General features: G+C 48.2%; 2 protein-coding genes across 4 annotated transcripts; one reads left to right on the top strand and one right to left on the bottom strand.

The window, feature by feature from the left end:
- Window positions 1–64: 64 nt before the first annotated feature.
- LOC309524145 (protein Wnt-11b-like) lies at window positions 65–9,343 on the bottom strand. Of its 3 annotated transcripts, XM_082208562.1 has the most exons (6): window positions 9,036–9,343; window positions 7,767–7,851; window positions 5,604–5,833; window positions 4,257–4,534; window positions 3,787–4,079; window positions 65–3,341 (listed from the first exon to the last, which is right to left on the bottom strand). In XM_082208562.1, the coding sequence occupies exons 3-6, from the start codon at window positions 5,725–5,727 to the stop codon at window positions 3,167–3,169; spliced, it is 870 nt and encodes a 289-aa protein (XP_082064688.1). In that variant the 5' UTR covers window positions 5,728–5,833; window positions 7,767–7,851; window positions 9,036–9,343; the 3' UTR covers window positions 65–3,166. The 3 variants fall into 3 exon arrangements, with proteins under 3 accessions (XP_082064688.1, XP_082064687.1, XP_082064686.1); XM_082208561.1 differs by lacking the exon at window positions 9,036–9,343 and having other exon boundaries at window positions 7,767–8,102; XM_082208560.1 differs by lacking the exons at window positions 7,767–7,851; window positions 9,036–9,343 and adding an exon at window positions 6,546–6,915.
- On the top strand, window positions 8,471–14,518 carry LOC309524135 (transforming growth factor beta activator LRRC33-like). The gene is made up of 2 exons (XM_082208548.1): window positions 8,471–8,679; window positions 10,920–14,518. Exons 1-2 carry the CDS (start codon window positions 8,575–8,577, stop codon window positions 12,822–12,824), a joined length of 2,010 nt encoding a protein of 669 aa, XP_082064674.1. The 5' UTR covers window positions 8,471–8,574; the 3' UTR covers window positions 12,825–14,518.
- The last annotated feature ends 488 nt before the right edge of the window (window positions 14,519–15,006 follow it).

Here is a 15,006-nt window from a genome sequence, read left to right as displayed (position 1 = left end):
CTTTAACGAGGGCCTGCAGAGTGGGCGCCGTGACGCCCACGGGTTCCACCGGCGGAAGGAGGAAAAGAGGGTTCGGGCAGAAGGGCGACATCGTACCGCTGAAGACGGCGGCGCCATGCTGAAAGAGGGCAGCAGAAGTGACAGCCGGCGCCATCTTGGTTTGGGGCTATTTCCCCGCCCCCCGGAGCGGCGCCGCCTCCTCGCTTTGCGGGCCCCGCCTTCCCCTCAGCAAGCGGAGGAGCCAATGGCGGGGTGGGAGAGGGTAGGGACTACCTTGCAGGGCTGTTGTGTCAGCTGATAGGAGGGTTCCAGAGAAATGGGGGGCGGGGTCCTGGCACTTGTTCCGCTCCCGGTTCATCATCATTGCATTACTTATTATTATTGATGACGATGTTATGGGGGAAATTGGGGTTACGCTTTTACTGCCCTGCCCCCATCAAGGAAATGATAACACAAGGAGACAACAAAAGAAAGGAAGGCCAGCGGTTGATCTTTACCGACCTGTTGCAACAGAGACACCCACCCCCCCCCCAAGTCCGACATTCCTTGCAAGAAGGTGAGGGAATCCAGAACAAAAGCATGTTACAATTTTTTAACCCTTGGGTGGTACCTTCCTCTGTCACAGAAAGACCACTCCAAAAACGCCACAGATGCATCGCAAAACGGGTTCTCCATGTAAATCCGATCATGCTCAGAGTTCATGTTTCTCCAACATATTTGCAAGTCTGCCAATCAAGATGCCCAACAATACCTGATAATTGCCCTTCCTGGTCTGTCTGATAGATCCTTTTGAAATGGGTAATACCTTGACTCCAGAATCTGTTATCAATGACCTGTTTCATTCATGCAGATAGATATCTGCTCCTTTGACAAGTCTGCTTGGACAGTTATCAATACTTGTTAAACCAGTTTCACAGAGGGGAGGCTCAGGAAGAATTTCCTGCTATGTGACTGGAGGAGTCTTGAGGTTGGCTTGGGGTTAAGCATGGCTCCTGTATTGCCCTCTGTTCTTTTACAGCTCAGGTTTTACTGTTAAAAGTGATATCCCATTAATTTTTCTATAACAATAATGATGGACATTATTACGGTATTAATCACTGTGCTTCTTCACAATGTTGTTGTTCATTTTTATTATTCATTGTTGTTGCCGTTATTAATCATTTGTTATTATTTTTATATTTTATTGGATTTTAGGAGTCTAGAAAGATAGAAATGAAAATATTAAGTTGCTGGTGTTCTTGGCTGCATCTGCATCCCCACCATAATCACAATTAACCCTCACAGCAACCCTGTGATGTAGGACATATTGAGAGGCAGCAATTGGCCAAAGGTCACCCAGTAGGCTCCATGGCCAAGTGGGAATTTGAGGTCAATTTGTCCACATGGTATTTATTTATTTATTTTCAAAAAAAAATTATTGGTTTTCACAATATTATAAACAAACAAACAAACATAAATCATAGCCTTATTAAAAATTACACTTATTAACTTTGTTAAGTGACTTCCCCGCTTCCCCTTGGTTGAATTTCATTGCATATCCTTTTAACGGTTTCCCAAATCACTGCCCACATGGTATTAGGCATTAATATACCTCCAAATCTAAAACAAATCAAGCCAATTTTATATCCCTTGAAAGGTTTTTTGTATTGTTTTTTAAGAAAAAGATATTAAAACTGGCCAAAACTTAACTATCAAACTTGGAGAAAACAGCAGAAGCTAAAATGCATTTTTTCTTGAAAATGATGCATTGTTCCCAGGTGCCAGCTGTGCCCTCTGTCAGTTGATGAGGATCCCCTTTGCACGTTCATCTACATCACTGATCAAAGGGAGTTGGATTTGATGACCCTTGGGGGTCCCTTCCAACTCTACAGTTCTGGAATTCTGAAAGATGTGGAAAAACTCTAAGCCGTTTTCTTTAATCAGTTTTCTGATTGAAAGATACATTTGACAAATCGCACCAGCGAAATCTCCTAACCCAGTAACCTGATTGACAGGAGAGAAGGTCAGTCTGGTGAGATTTTAGCCTTGGCAAACCCAGTCTGCTTCGGCTAATTGTTTGTAAGAAGCTTGCAGATGATAAATGAGTCGGATCTGACCAAGAACCTCCTCTTGAATGCCCAGATTCAGAAAATTGCAGAATTGGAAGGGACCCCAATGGTCACCTAGTCCAACCCTCCCCCTGAAATGCAGGAATTGCAGCAAAAGGAATCCCTGACAGACTGACAGCTGACCTCTGTTGAAAAGCCTCTGAAAAATCATCGCATTGTAGGGTGAGAAGGGACTCCAAGGGCCATCTAGTCTAACCCCCTGCAACACAAAGAGGGCTGTTAACAGTGGTAATAAAAGTCATTTTTTAAAAAAGATAAATTATTTATTGTTTGCTTTGCTTGCTACTGCACTTTTGGGTTGTTAAAAATGGTAATAAATGGCTAGATATTTGTTCATCTGGAGTTCTCCTGCATTACTCCAGAAGAGCAAATAAAGATTTTAAAACAGGCTTAAACATACAGAAGATTGGTCAAGCTAGTATTGTTAATATTGTGAGCTCACAAGACAAGATGAACACATAGTGAAAATATTTTTGGAGCATCAAAGCTGTTATATTGGGGGTCACAAGCTTGACCTAAAGTCAATTGTTTTGTTTTGAACCTTAGCAGAATCTCATTGTTTGATAAATGCTGACTACTTAAAAGAGTGATGAGCCACAAAATTCTGAAAATTAGATATTATTTCTGTAACAACTGTAATAATTTTGGTATATATACTTTGACACAACTTTGATAATATAATCAGAAACATTTATCTGAGTGTTGGTTGTAGTTCTACTTTTATGTAATTGCCACATGTCATATGCTGTAATAAGATATATCTCAATGCCACCATGTTAAACAGTTGAAAAATGAAAATGAATAAAAAAAAATTATGAAAAGAAATAAAATTAGACGCTATTGCTGAAAAAAGTAAATGAAATACTGTAGTTTATAAAAAGTTAACTGTGATTTTAAATCTAAAAGAAATTTGGGAAAAAATTAAAATTAAATTACTATTTTTTAAATATATATAATTATATATAAAATTACATATATAAATATATCTGTTTATCTCTCTGTATATTAACCCTCTCGTTGGAAAGAGGTATAGCTTAACTCGGGGGCCCAGCCTCTGGTCACTTGCAGACGTGTTTTTCAACCACCCGCTGGCACTTCTTGCAGGTCACATAGCAGCACCAATGGTACCTGCAGCGGCACTTCTCCTCCACCCTCTCTGCATAAGTGTTGTAGCCGCGGCCGCAGCAGAGGAGGCGGCACCCACCACTGCCCGCTGAAGTCTTGTTGCAAGGCCTGTTGGGGGGGTGAGAGAACATAAGATTCTGAGAAGAGAGCCTGGCTGCCGGATCAGGCCAAAGGGGACTAATCCCGTCCAACATTCTCTTTTCACAGTAGCCAAACACCCCTAAGAGCCTAGGAATCTAGGCAGACTGCCTCTGGGCCCGTTGGTTCCATAAGAACATGAGAAAAGCCCTGTCAGATTTGGCCAATAGCCCAACAAAAACAAAGCACAATCAAAGAATCATAGAGTTGAAAGAGATCTCCAACTAATCCATTATTATTATTATTATTATTATTATTATTATTATTATTATTACTATTATTACTATTATCATCATCATCATCATCATTATCATCATCTCCAACTAATCCAATCCCCTGCACTGGCAGTGGGATGACAGAGGTTCTGGGTTCGGGAATCAAGGCTCCTGTATGTATCATGCAAGGATTTACTCACCTATCTTGAGTCCCCAAGGAGCCCAGCTTGGGGTTCTTCAGACAATAAGTGGGGGAATGTACAAGGTAGGCCAGTTCATCTGCCTTCAGGGGCCGGAGTCTGCCTCCTCTGGGTGCCAGCTGCCTTCTGCTGCCCACAAGCCAAGGCATCACCTGTGTGGCCTCCAGGTACTTGGATTTGAGCTCTGAGCCAATAGTGGCTAAATCCCGCAAGCCCTTCCAACAGGTCTTGACAGTGCAAGATCCAGACACCCCATGGCACTTGCACATAGTCTCCAAGGAGTCTGATAGGACCTGGGAGAGGAGGCGGAAAGATAAGAGAAGGACTGTCAGGCACCCGAGTGGGGAGAATTGAACCTCCTGTACCCACAATTCTCTCACCTGGATTCTCCAGTACCAGATAATAAAATCAGGGACCCGGGGGGGGGCATCTAGCCCAACCCCCTGCAGTGCAGGAATGACCCTACTCACCTGCCGGCCCACTGCATTGTTATGGAGGTTTAGGACCCTGGAGATCTGCCTCCCCGCCTTGCTGAACTTCATGGGGCCGTCAACAAAGGCAGAGCCCAGCTGGAGTCCAAAGGGGAGATTGTCCCCACAGCCACCCCACTGAAAGCTGGGGTGGGGTGCCTCAGAGGGAGTGGAGCCACAGAAGCAGAAAGGGACCTGCCCAGAAGCGCAGGCCCTGGCAATGGAGTGGCTGGCGGCGGAAGATGCCAGGGCGTATACAAAGGCGGACTCCCTGGTGCCTGCAAGAAAAAGAATCAATGAAATTTGTTTTATAAAGTGATGCACAACATGGAGAAAGTGGAAAGAGGTAAGTATTATTTATTATCTTAATTAAATTGCTAGGAAGCAGCAAAGGCTACCGAAGAGGAGATGTAGTAGAAGTTTTGAAAATTAGGCATGACATGGAGGAATGTTTTCCTCCCTCTCTCAAACTTGTGGACCTCCAGTGAAGCTGAAGTGGTGGATGACTGAGGACAGATAAAAGGAAGGACATATTAGTTAAAACTATGGAACTCACTCCTGCAGGAAGCAGTAAGGTAAAGGTAAAGGGGACCCCTGACCATTAGGTCCAGTTGTGACCAACTCTGGGGTTGCAGCGCTCATCTCGCTTTATTGGCCAAGGGAGCCGGTGTACAGCTTCCGGGTTATGTGGCCAGCATGACTAAGCCGCTTCTGGTGAACCAGAGCAGCGCACGGAAACACCGTTTACCTTCCTGCCAGAGCAGTACCTATTTATCTACTTGCACTTTGACGTGCTTTCAAACTGCTAGGTTGGCAGGAGCTCACCCCGTTGCGGGGATTTGAACCGCCGACCTTCTGATCGGCAAGTCCTAGGCTCTGTGGTTTAACCCACAGCGCCACTCGCAGCAGAAAGCAGTAATGACCACTAAACTGGATGGCTCTAAAAGAGGATTGTTCAAATTCAGGGAGAAAAGGGCTATCAAGGCAGCTAGCCACAATGGCTATGTTCTGACACCTCTTTCTGAACCCCTGTTTCTGGAGGGGAAGAGTTTCGCTTGTGCTCAGATCCTGGTTGTGGGCTTCCTATAATGGGCATCAGGTCAGTCAGTATGAGAACAGAATGTGGGACTAGGTGGCCCAGTAGGGCTCTTATGGAACCTTGAAAGGGGTTGAATTAGATGACCCCTTGGGGTCCCTTCCAACCAATTCTACGATTCTAACTGGGATGGGGGAACTGTCTGAGTGGCCCACATTCCCACCTCGGCAAAGGAGGCTGGATCCAGCCAGAGGGGCTTTCCTCAGAGAAAGGGACAAAGGGATGAAGATGGAACAAAGCTTGATCATTACCCCTCTGTAGGTCTGGGGCCAAGTGAGGCGCCCCCTCGACGGACGAGCAGTTCCACCGGGAGTTGGCAAAGGTCTGTTGGCAGACAGCCTTGGTCTGGCGTGCTGCTTCCACCAGGCTGGGCATCGCCTCCAGGTGCCTCCGGCATAGCCGGGCAAGGGCATCCGATGCTAGAAGGCGGCAGTCCTGGGGGTTATCCCAGGCCACTTGCGTCCCATTGGCCGCCAGGCTCCTGAAGGGAGAGAAGAAGAATGAGAGCTGTCATGAAACCTGCAGAAGACACCTGGTTTCCACTGCCCGCAAAGGACCCACAAGTGGTACTCTACCCATCTGTGGGTGGCATCAAGGAACCTCCCCAGTCCCTGGGGGTAGGATGGCGAGGGAAGCTCCCTGCAGATGGCGCTGCCGCCTTCAGAAACTAGGTGGGGGGGGGCATAAAGGAGGCATCAGAGAGGCTTTGTGTTGATCCTGCAAGGCTGGCTGGCATTGGAGGGGCTGTGCCATCTGCTAGGGGTTCTTTAGCTCTGGTTGCTGCCTTGTGCAGGATTGGGCTACTCCCTTCCATCTCTGCAATTCTGCGCTTCTATGGCCTCGGAGTGCGGCGGCCTCTCCCCTTCCTTGGAGGTTTTGAATCAGAGGTTGGACGGCCATCTGCCAGGGCGATTTCAGCTGTGATTCTCGCATTGCGGGCATGCGATGGGCGGGGGGGGGGTAGAGGGTTTGGACTGGATGACCCATTGGGTCGTGGGCTGTGTTTGCAAGGCGGGCTGGTTTGGAGGGAAATCCCCGGGAGCTGGCGTCGTCGTCGGGGCTTCCCTGAACCCTGCAGAGCCGGCTGGTGAGGCATTCCTTCGTCCCCCGCTGGGCTTGGGGCCAGAGAAGACGCACCCCTGCCAGGACCCCCCTCACCCCCCAACCCACCTACCCACCCCAACGGGACTCACAACCACTGTATGGCGGCGCAGAGGCCAAGGCTGGGAAGCAGCAGGGCAAGCCCCATCCAGGAGCAGTGCATGGCTGGCGAAAAGAAAGGCCGGGGAAGGGCGCAGAGGCCTCTTAAAAGGGCTGCTCCTCGACGCAATGGGCGGTCACCAGGCCCAGGTGGCGACTGGGAGGGTCGCCAGCCTTGCCGTAGGCAAGTTTTGCCGTCGGGCCACTTCGGCGACGCTACTGCAGTTCCTCCTTGGCCCACTAGAGGGGGCGCACCTCCGCTTTCTCCCGCGAGCGTGGCGCTCCCGGGAAAAGTGTACGACGGATTGGAACGCAGCCCAGGCGGGGTGTGGATTGAAGTGACCTGGAAGGGGAGTGAAACGGGGTGGGGGCGCCCTCTTGGAAAGTGAAGATCCTAGAAATGTAGAGATTATGTATTTGCATTTGCATTTATACTCCATCCTTTTTTTCCCCCCAAGGAGCCTAAGGTTGTTGGTGTCCATCTGTCTGGAGAGACAATGGAGTGCACCTCGAGTGGTGAAGACAAACTGCTCTCCAGGGAGCAAGCCTGGACAGTGTGTATGGATTGTGACTACCGAGAAGGTTCCCTGTAACTTCACTTCTTGCAGTGAGGGAACCGCCAGCCGACCCTCGGAGGAGGATCTCAGTGTCCGGGCTGAGCAATGGGGGTGGAGACGCTGCTTCAGGTATACTGGGCCGAGGCCATTTAAGGCTTTAAAGGTCAGCACCAATACTTTGAATTGTGCTCGGAAATGTACTGAGAGCCAGTGAAGATCCTTTAGGACTGGTGTTATATGGTCCCAGCAGCCACTCTCAGTCTGGCAGCTGCATTTTGGATTAGTTGTAGTTTCTGGGTTACCTTCAAAGGTAGCCCCACATAGAGCACATTGCAGTAGTCCAAGTGGGAGATAACCAGCAGATGCACCACTCTGGTGAGACAGTCTGCGGGCAGGGAGGGTCTCAGCCTGCGTACCAGATGGAGCTGGTAGACAGCTGCCCTGGACACAGAATTGGCCAGCGCCTCCATGGACAGCTGTGAGTCCAAAATGACCCCCAGGTATCACACCTGGTCCTTCAGGGGCACAGTTACCCCATTCAGAACCAAGGAATCTGCCCCCCACCTGCCCCCTGTCCCCAGACCTCTGTATTGTCAGGATTCAGTCTGTTGACTGCCACCACCACCACTCTAGACAATCGCATAGGACGTTTATCACCTTCTCTGGTTCTTTCACTGTGCCTTCAGTATGCAACGGTTGGAAAGTTGTAAGACTACACTGGATATTTACACATTCCAGGGACCTTTTAAAACAAATAGCCATTGAGGTGCATCAAAATGGGCTCTGGTTCTGCTCCCTGGCCCGAAAACAGTCATGATCTGGTCCATTAAGTTAAAGGAAGGATGAAGTATAGCGTAAGGTGACACGGGTAACATCCCAACCCTACAATTCTGATTGGAGGTTTTTCAACAGAGGTTGGTGGGTCATCAGTCAGGGTTAGTTTAGCTGTGGTTCCAGCAATGCAGGGGGTTGTGCCCTCAGAGCTTTCTTCTAACCCTAAAATCCTATGGTTTTCACAGATGGACATTCAGTCCTGAGGGAATCATCTGAGCCTCAACATGCAAAGAAAAGCTGGATTTTGGGACCCGTAGGAACTCCCATCCCTCTGTGTGCTTCTAGGTGCTCTACCAGTGATGCAAAATCCCCCCTGGAAGCCAGTGGGTTTTCCAGCTGGGGGATTACCTGAGAAATCCCTTGGGCTCCCTTCCCTCAAATAGCCGATTTCCCTTTGGGGCTAAGAGGCTCTCCCAGGTCCTCTGAGGTTCCTCCTTGGTTTTGCTTTCCCTTCTGGACTCTTCCCCTACTCCCCATTAAGCCTCCCAGTGCCTAGTCTGTGGCTTCTGTGGTCCTGAGAAATGCACAACCCTTATCATCTCCCTGCAGACACCCAGGTCTATTTATACACCAAACCTCCTTCCTTTGGGACAGTGGAAGAGGCACTGCAGGGTGGCTTTTAGAGGCTGCAATGGGCTTCCTCCAGGTACACCTCCTGTTTTGGGTGCTGCTGCCTGCTTTTCTGAGAGCATGGCCTCGCCAAATGGAGACCCCCAAACTTCTGCCCTGCTGGAAGGTAAGGCACCTAGAATCACAGAATTGTGGAGTTGGGAGGGGACAACCATCCAGTCCAACCGCTCATTGGAGTTTTTTTATACAGAGGTTAGGTCTGTATATATTAGAATCTGTCAAGAGGGCTGGGGACATCTATGGCCCTCCAGATGTCCTTGGACTCCAGCCAGAATGGCCAATGGTCAAGACTGATGGGGTTTGTAGTCACGGGTTCCCTAGGCTTGCTCTAACCTGTTGGACACACAGCCCTCTCAAGGGTGAGCTTTCACCTCTGTCAAAATTAAATCCCAAAAATATTGTACCAAATTAGATTTTGCCATCAATATGTACTGAGTTTATTGCAACCCGTCTGACAATTACCTGATATGACGAGATCGTGCGTGTTCAGGGTAGTATGGCCATAGTATATGCCTACGAGGGAAGAATGGAGAATGAAATTGATGGAATACGCAGAAATGGACAAATTAACAGGGAGAATTCGGAACCGACGAGACCAGAGATTCACTGAGGACTGGAATAAATTTACAGAGTATATAAAAAATGTATGCGAGGAGCAATTAACGTTTGTTGGTTTTCAAGAAGCTCTGTGAAAATAATTGGTAGAAATATTGCTTAAAAAATATGATAAGATTAAGATTGTTAGAGTGTAATATAAAATTGAGAAATGTGAGTAAAAGTGATAATACGGAAAATTGTCATACATGCTGAGGGAAGTCTAAAAGATGTAGATGATAGAAGCGGATGTTAAATTTTGGTGGAATGTATATTGAAAATTTAATAAAAATTATATGAAAAAAAGACAATTACATGATATGGAAGAAAACATATTCTGAAAAATGTATGGATTAACTGTATAAATAATGAATTTCAATAAAAAATAATTTAAAACAAAAACAAAAAACACCATTATTATTTTTTACATTTACAAAGGGGTATGATGCCATCGTGAATCAATTTCATTGAGCTTTCCCTAAGAAAGCTGGAAACAGATTTTTGGCAGTTCCCAAATTTTATTCCAATCCTCAGGGAATAATTTTTGTGCCACTATCCAGCTCCCGTATGTTTTTATGGGGTTCCATAGATCCGTAAGTTAAATTAAGCAATATGGAATACAATTTAGAAACTAATCTACCCCCACCCATTGTATTTAATAAATTTATAAATTGTATTAAGGGTCACAGAGTTTGCGTTTTTATGTTCTTTTGTATTAAAACTATGAATTTGTTTAAAAGAAGCCATTTTGACTCTCCCAAAGGGACCTCAAATATTTATCTGCAGTGGGAATTACATTGTCCTAGTAGCAGGGCCATTCCTTTGAAATGGTAAATAGATTAGTTCCTAAATCTCTTATTTACTAGTTTACACCTATTGACAGTTTGCTCAGCTTAACAGAAACTTGCCAGACTGGATTTGCAGGAAGGGGGTAAGCCCCCTAGATTCCAGACAGTTTGTTAATGGGATTTGCAAGTGAAAAAAGAATTGGAAGGTTTTCCCCATCCTCCTACTACAGAGAAATATTTGAGGTCCCTTTGGGAGAGTCCAAATGGCTTCAAGGATTGCTCTCCTGTACTATTTCAGACATGTGGTTTATATACTTATGTATGTGTGTTTACCTTGTGCATTTATGAACATTTATTCTATATTCGAGACCTTAGAATTCTTATAACATTGGTTACTAGCCCTGATGGCTATGCTCTGCTTCTACAGTCAGAGTGCTTCTGAACATCAGTTGCTGGAAACCAGAGGAAGGGAGAAGACTGAAATGTTGCTTTTTATGTGTTATTATATTTGTTATTGTGTGGTTTTGCTATGTTATTATGAAAATGCTCTTTGCACTGTTTGATTTTGAATCACTTTCCTATTAGCTTAGTTATAAGTCACTTTGAGTTTGATTTTTTGGGGGGTGGAAAAGGGGCATAAAAATGAAAGGAAATGAGTGAGTGAATGAACGAACGAATGAATGAATGAATGAATGAGAGAGCTCTTGTGCTTGGGTTCTGCTTACTGGTTTGCCTTTGGGACATCTGATTGGTCCTTGTAACTACAGGATGGTGCACTAGTTGGACCATTGGCCTGATTCAGCAGACTCTTCTGATGCTCTTCTGGAACTTCCTGATCCAGAGGTATTTGACCACTGTGAAAACAGGATGCTGGACTAGATGGATCACTGGCCTGATCCAGCAGGGCTATTCTTATGTTCTCATGTTTGTCTGACTTCCTTCTTCTTACTCCTTCTCTCTCCAGACCTGGATTTCTGTCTCTTGCAGAGGCAGAGGCTTGACCACGTTTCCACAAGGACTCAGCTATGAAATCAAGCGGATTGACCTCTCCCACAATGCCATCTCAAACCTGACAGACTATGACACATCTGCTTTGGAACAGCTGGAGCAGCTGGACCTGTCATACAACCACCTGCGCTCACTGTCCGGGGGAGCCCTGGGGCACCTTGCCCACCTTCGCTCCCTGGTTCTGGCCGGGAACCAACTCCACCGAAACCATTTCTCCAATGGGAACGCCTTCCTGTCACTGGTGAGCCTGGCAGCCCTTGATGTCTCAGCCAACGGCTTAGATAACCAGATGGTGGCCTCATACCTCCACCACCTCCCAGCTCTGGAGTGGCTAGACCTGTCGGGGAACCACTTGACCTGTCTGGCAAATGGCATCTTCCAGGGGGTGCCCCGGCTGAGGGAACTTCACTTGAGGTGCAACTCCCTTGTTGAGATCGAGGAAGGGGCCTTGTCCCAGCTCAGGGCCCTGGAGGTCCTCGACTTGTCCATGAATTCCCTCCACTGCTTGACAGGCTTCGGCCTAGCCCAGCTGCGGGTCCTGAACCTTAGCTACAATGCACTGGAGTCCTTTGATGGGGCAGGAGAAGAGGCCCCCTGCCGCCTCCATGTCTTGGACCTGAGCCACAACCGGCTGAATGCCCTCCCGCTACTCCCCAGGAGGAACCGGCTTCGGTACCTAAACCTCTCCCACAATGCCATCACCACAGCGACTAACGAGAGCCAGAACGTCACGCCTCAGAATGTCTCTCAGAGCTTTGCAAAACTGATGGACCTGAATCTCAGCAGGAACCGCCTGGGATCATTCCCAGTTGCGCTTCTTCGTGGTTTGGCTTCCCTCCGGGCTCTAAGCCTGGCGAGTAATTGCCTCAGTGACTTTGCCGTGGAGCTGCCCACGAATCACAGTTCACAAGGTCCCATTGACGACAGGGCATGGCAAAAGCAAACCTCACTGTCTGTACGGATGCTGGACCTCCAAGGGAACTCCATCAGCCACTTGCCGCCACGTTTTTTCGACCTGCTTCCTGACCTGGAGGTGATGGATCTTGGCCTCAACCGCATCCAGCTCTGTCGAGCAAGGAACTCCTCCAAGGGAGAGTGCCTCCATGCCAAAACAGAGGACTGCACTACCTTCCACTGCCTTCCACACCTCAGGCACCTCAGCTTACGTGGGAACAACCTCAGGCTGGTGCACGGATGCCTGTTCCACCAAACGCCCTTGGCCTCCCTGGATCTGTCAGAGAACCAGGGCCTGATCCTGTCCAGTTATGCTTTGGAGGGTCTGGAAGCATCTTTGCAGGAGCTCTCTTTGAGAGGGAACCGAATGAAGACCGCCAACCTGAACTTTCCTTGTCTGGTGTCCCTGAGCATCCTGGACATGTCAGGGAATGACCTGAGTGCCATCCCTCCCAGCTTGCTTTGCTCCCCGCTGGAGAAACTGGACATCCAAGGAAACCAGCTGGAGAGCATAGAAGAAGCTGCAGCAAAGCAGCTAAGAAGGAGTCTCCGGGCTTTGTCTGTGGCTGGAAACCCCTTTAGCTGCTGCGAGCAAAAGTGGCTGCAAATCCTGGGCACTTCTGTGCTGGACTTGGGTGAGACGCTGTGTTATTACCACAATGGGGATGAAAGCTTCACAACTCAAATCAGTGGAGAACAGGCTGGGCAGCTTTGCCCTCGCAATGCGTACAAGGTCTGTCTGGCTGTAACTGCATTTTTGGTGTGCACTGTGGGTCTCCTCTGCGCCAGTGTGCGCTGGTTCCTGAAAAGGGCTAAGACCTGCATGCCACTCTGTCTGGGCTCCCTAAGAAACAAAGTGGAGCCTGCTCCATCTCCAAGCAAGGAAGCCAACTCTACAATTTTATAATCTTTAAATATTCATCCTGCCCTTGTAAATGGCCTGTAGGATTTCTGCCTCTGCTTTTCCCTCTGGAGCGAGCAGTTGCTGTTTATTACACAACCAACTTTACATCTTTGCAAGCAGCAAAACAATTAAAAATACTTCATGCTTCTGAAAACATTTACAGAATATCAAATATATTCATGGGCCATAATTTCAAAGTAGCCAAGGATGGTACATTTCAGCCATAAAATACCTGGGTGAGATGTAATGAGCTGTGAGGTAGAGAAGGTTTCTGGTAAGAGGAGATAAAAGAAAAGGAGGGAAAAGGCAGATCTGAATTAAGGCAGGTAAGTGTAAAGTGATGCACATTGGGACAATCTCCTCCCTCTCCATATTTGCAACTCCTGCATTACAGAGGAATGGACTGAAAATTATTCTTGTGGGTTCCTTACATCTCTTTATGCATTATCCATCAGCAATAGCCTTCTGCAAACATCCCTGAGTTTGCAGTTCTGTTGTTGGCATGGTGAGAGTGGGGGATCCCGAACCTTTCCTCTACTCCCGCAACTCCAGGGAAAGGCTGCTGTCTGTCTCTATTTATAGCACTGTTTATGTAGCTTCTAGATAGGAGCTAGAGAGGAAGTTGTAGTGCAGGTTCTCAGAGGGTGTTTCCTGCATAGCAAAGAGAAGCAGAAACCTGGGTGCTCCAGTAAAGAAGGGGGAAAGGGAACAATGCTCAGGGAAGTACAATGCAGCCCTGTTTAGAAAGGACTTCAAGGCGGAGGGAGGGGGCGGTCCTTCCTGGAATTGGCATCCCATCTTTGCCCACCACTGGACCCAACGTAGCAGCAGCAGCAGAGAGGAAGGAGGCCAGGTGGCCACCCAGTCAGACCTTGGCCCAAGTCATGCCACCACCCTGTTTTATTCTGTTTTGAGGCAAGTAAAGAAATGTACACTTACTCCCTGGGAGGTAGGAAGATCCAAGGCAGGTAAAATAAAGCACTTCTTAGCAAATCTATGGAAATCCCTCCCACAGGAAGTAGTGAGAGCCATCAAAATAGGATTGGACAAATTCATGGAGGAGACAGTTATTGATGGCTACTAGCCATGATGGCTGTGTTCTGCCTCCACAGTTGAAGGTATTCATGCTTCTGAATACCAGTTTCTGGAAACTGTGGGTGGTGTGTGTGTGCTCTTGCGCTCAGGGCCTGCTTGCGGGTTTCCCATTTCGGCATCTAGTTGGCCACTGTGAGGACAGGATGCTGGACTCAGTAGGCCAGTGGCTTGATCCAGCAGGCTCTTCTTATACTCCTAAGGAACATCCATGTCCAGGGGCAGTCTGTCTAGCTTCCTAGTCTCTTAGGGGCATTTGGTCCCTCTCAGAACAGGATGCTGGACTCGGATGGGCCATCGGCATGATCAAGCAATGCTCTTCTCATGATCTTTAGGCCTTTGGCCCACCTTTAGGCCCACCCAGATTGAGCAGACCATTGTTTCCTCTCTGAAGTCACACTGGTAGCCCTCGGGCAACAAAACTGTGGGTGGCCCAATGGGATGGTCTGGGCCAGTCCCGACCCCCTCCCGACCTCAGGAATATACAATGGGCTCCCAGGCTCTCATCTAAACGATCCAAGCTCCCTGGGGTCCTTGAGGGCCAGTCACTGCCTCTCAGCATAATCTTATCTCACAGGGTTGTTGCTATTGTGGGGATTTATTTATCACATAGGGGACGCGGGTGGCGCTGTGGGCTAAAGCCTCAACGCCTAGGGCTTGCCGATCGAAAGGTCGGCGGTTCGAATCCCCGCGGCGGGGTGCGCTCCCGCTGTTCGGTCCCAGCGCCTGCCCACCTAGCAGTTCGAAAGCACCTCCGGGTGCAAGTAGATAAATAGGTACCGCTTACCAGCGGGAAGGTAAACGGCGTTCCGTGTGCGGCTCTGGCTCGCCAGAGCAGCGATGTCACGCTGGCCACGTGACCCGGAAGTGTCCCCGGACAGCGCTGGCCCCCGGCCAATAAATGTGAGATGGGCGCACAAACCCCACAGTCTGTCAAGACTGGCCCGTTCGGGCAGGGGTACCTTTACCTTTACCTTTATTTATCACATGCATATCCCACCTTTTCTTTCAAGCTCAAGCTGGCTTACATGCTGTGAGGAAGGTTAGGTTGAGATGCATTGACAGACCCCCACAGTCTCCCAGTGAGTTTTAT

This window comes from Podarcis vaucheri (genome assembly GCF_965113315.1).
Source record: "Podarcis vaucheri genome assembly, chromosome: Z".
Classification (NCBI taxonomy): domain Eukaryota; kingdom Metazoa; phylum Chordata; class Lepidosauria; order Squamata; family Lacertidae; genus Podarcis; species Podarcis vaucheri.
This window is presented reverse-complemented; position numbering and strand designations above follow the sequence as displayed.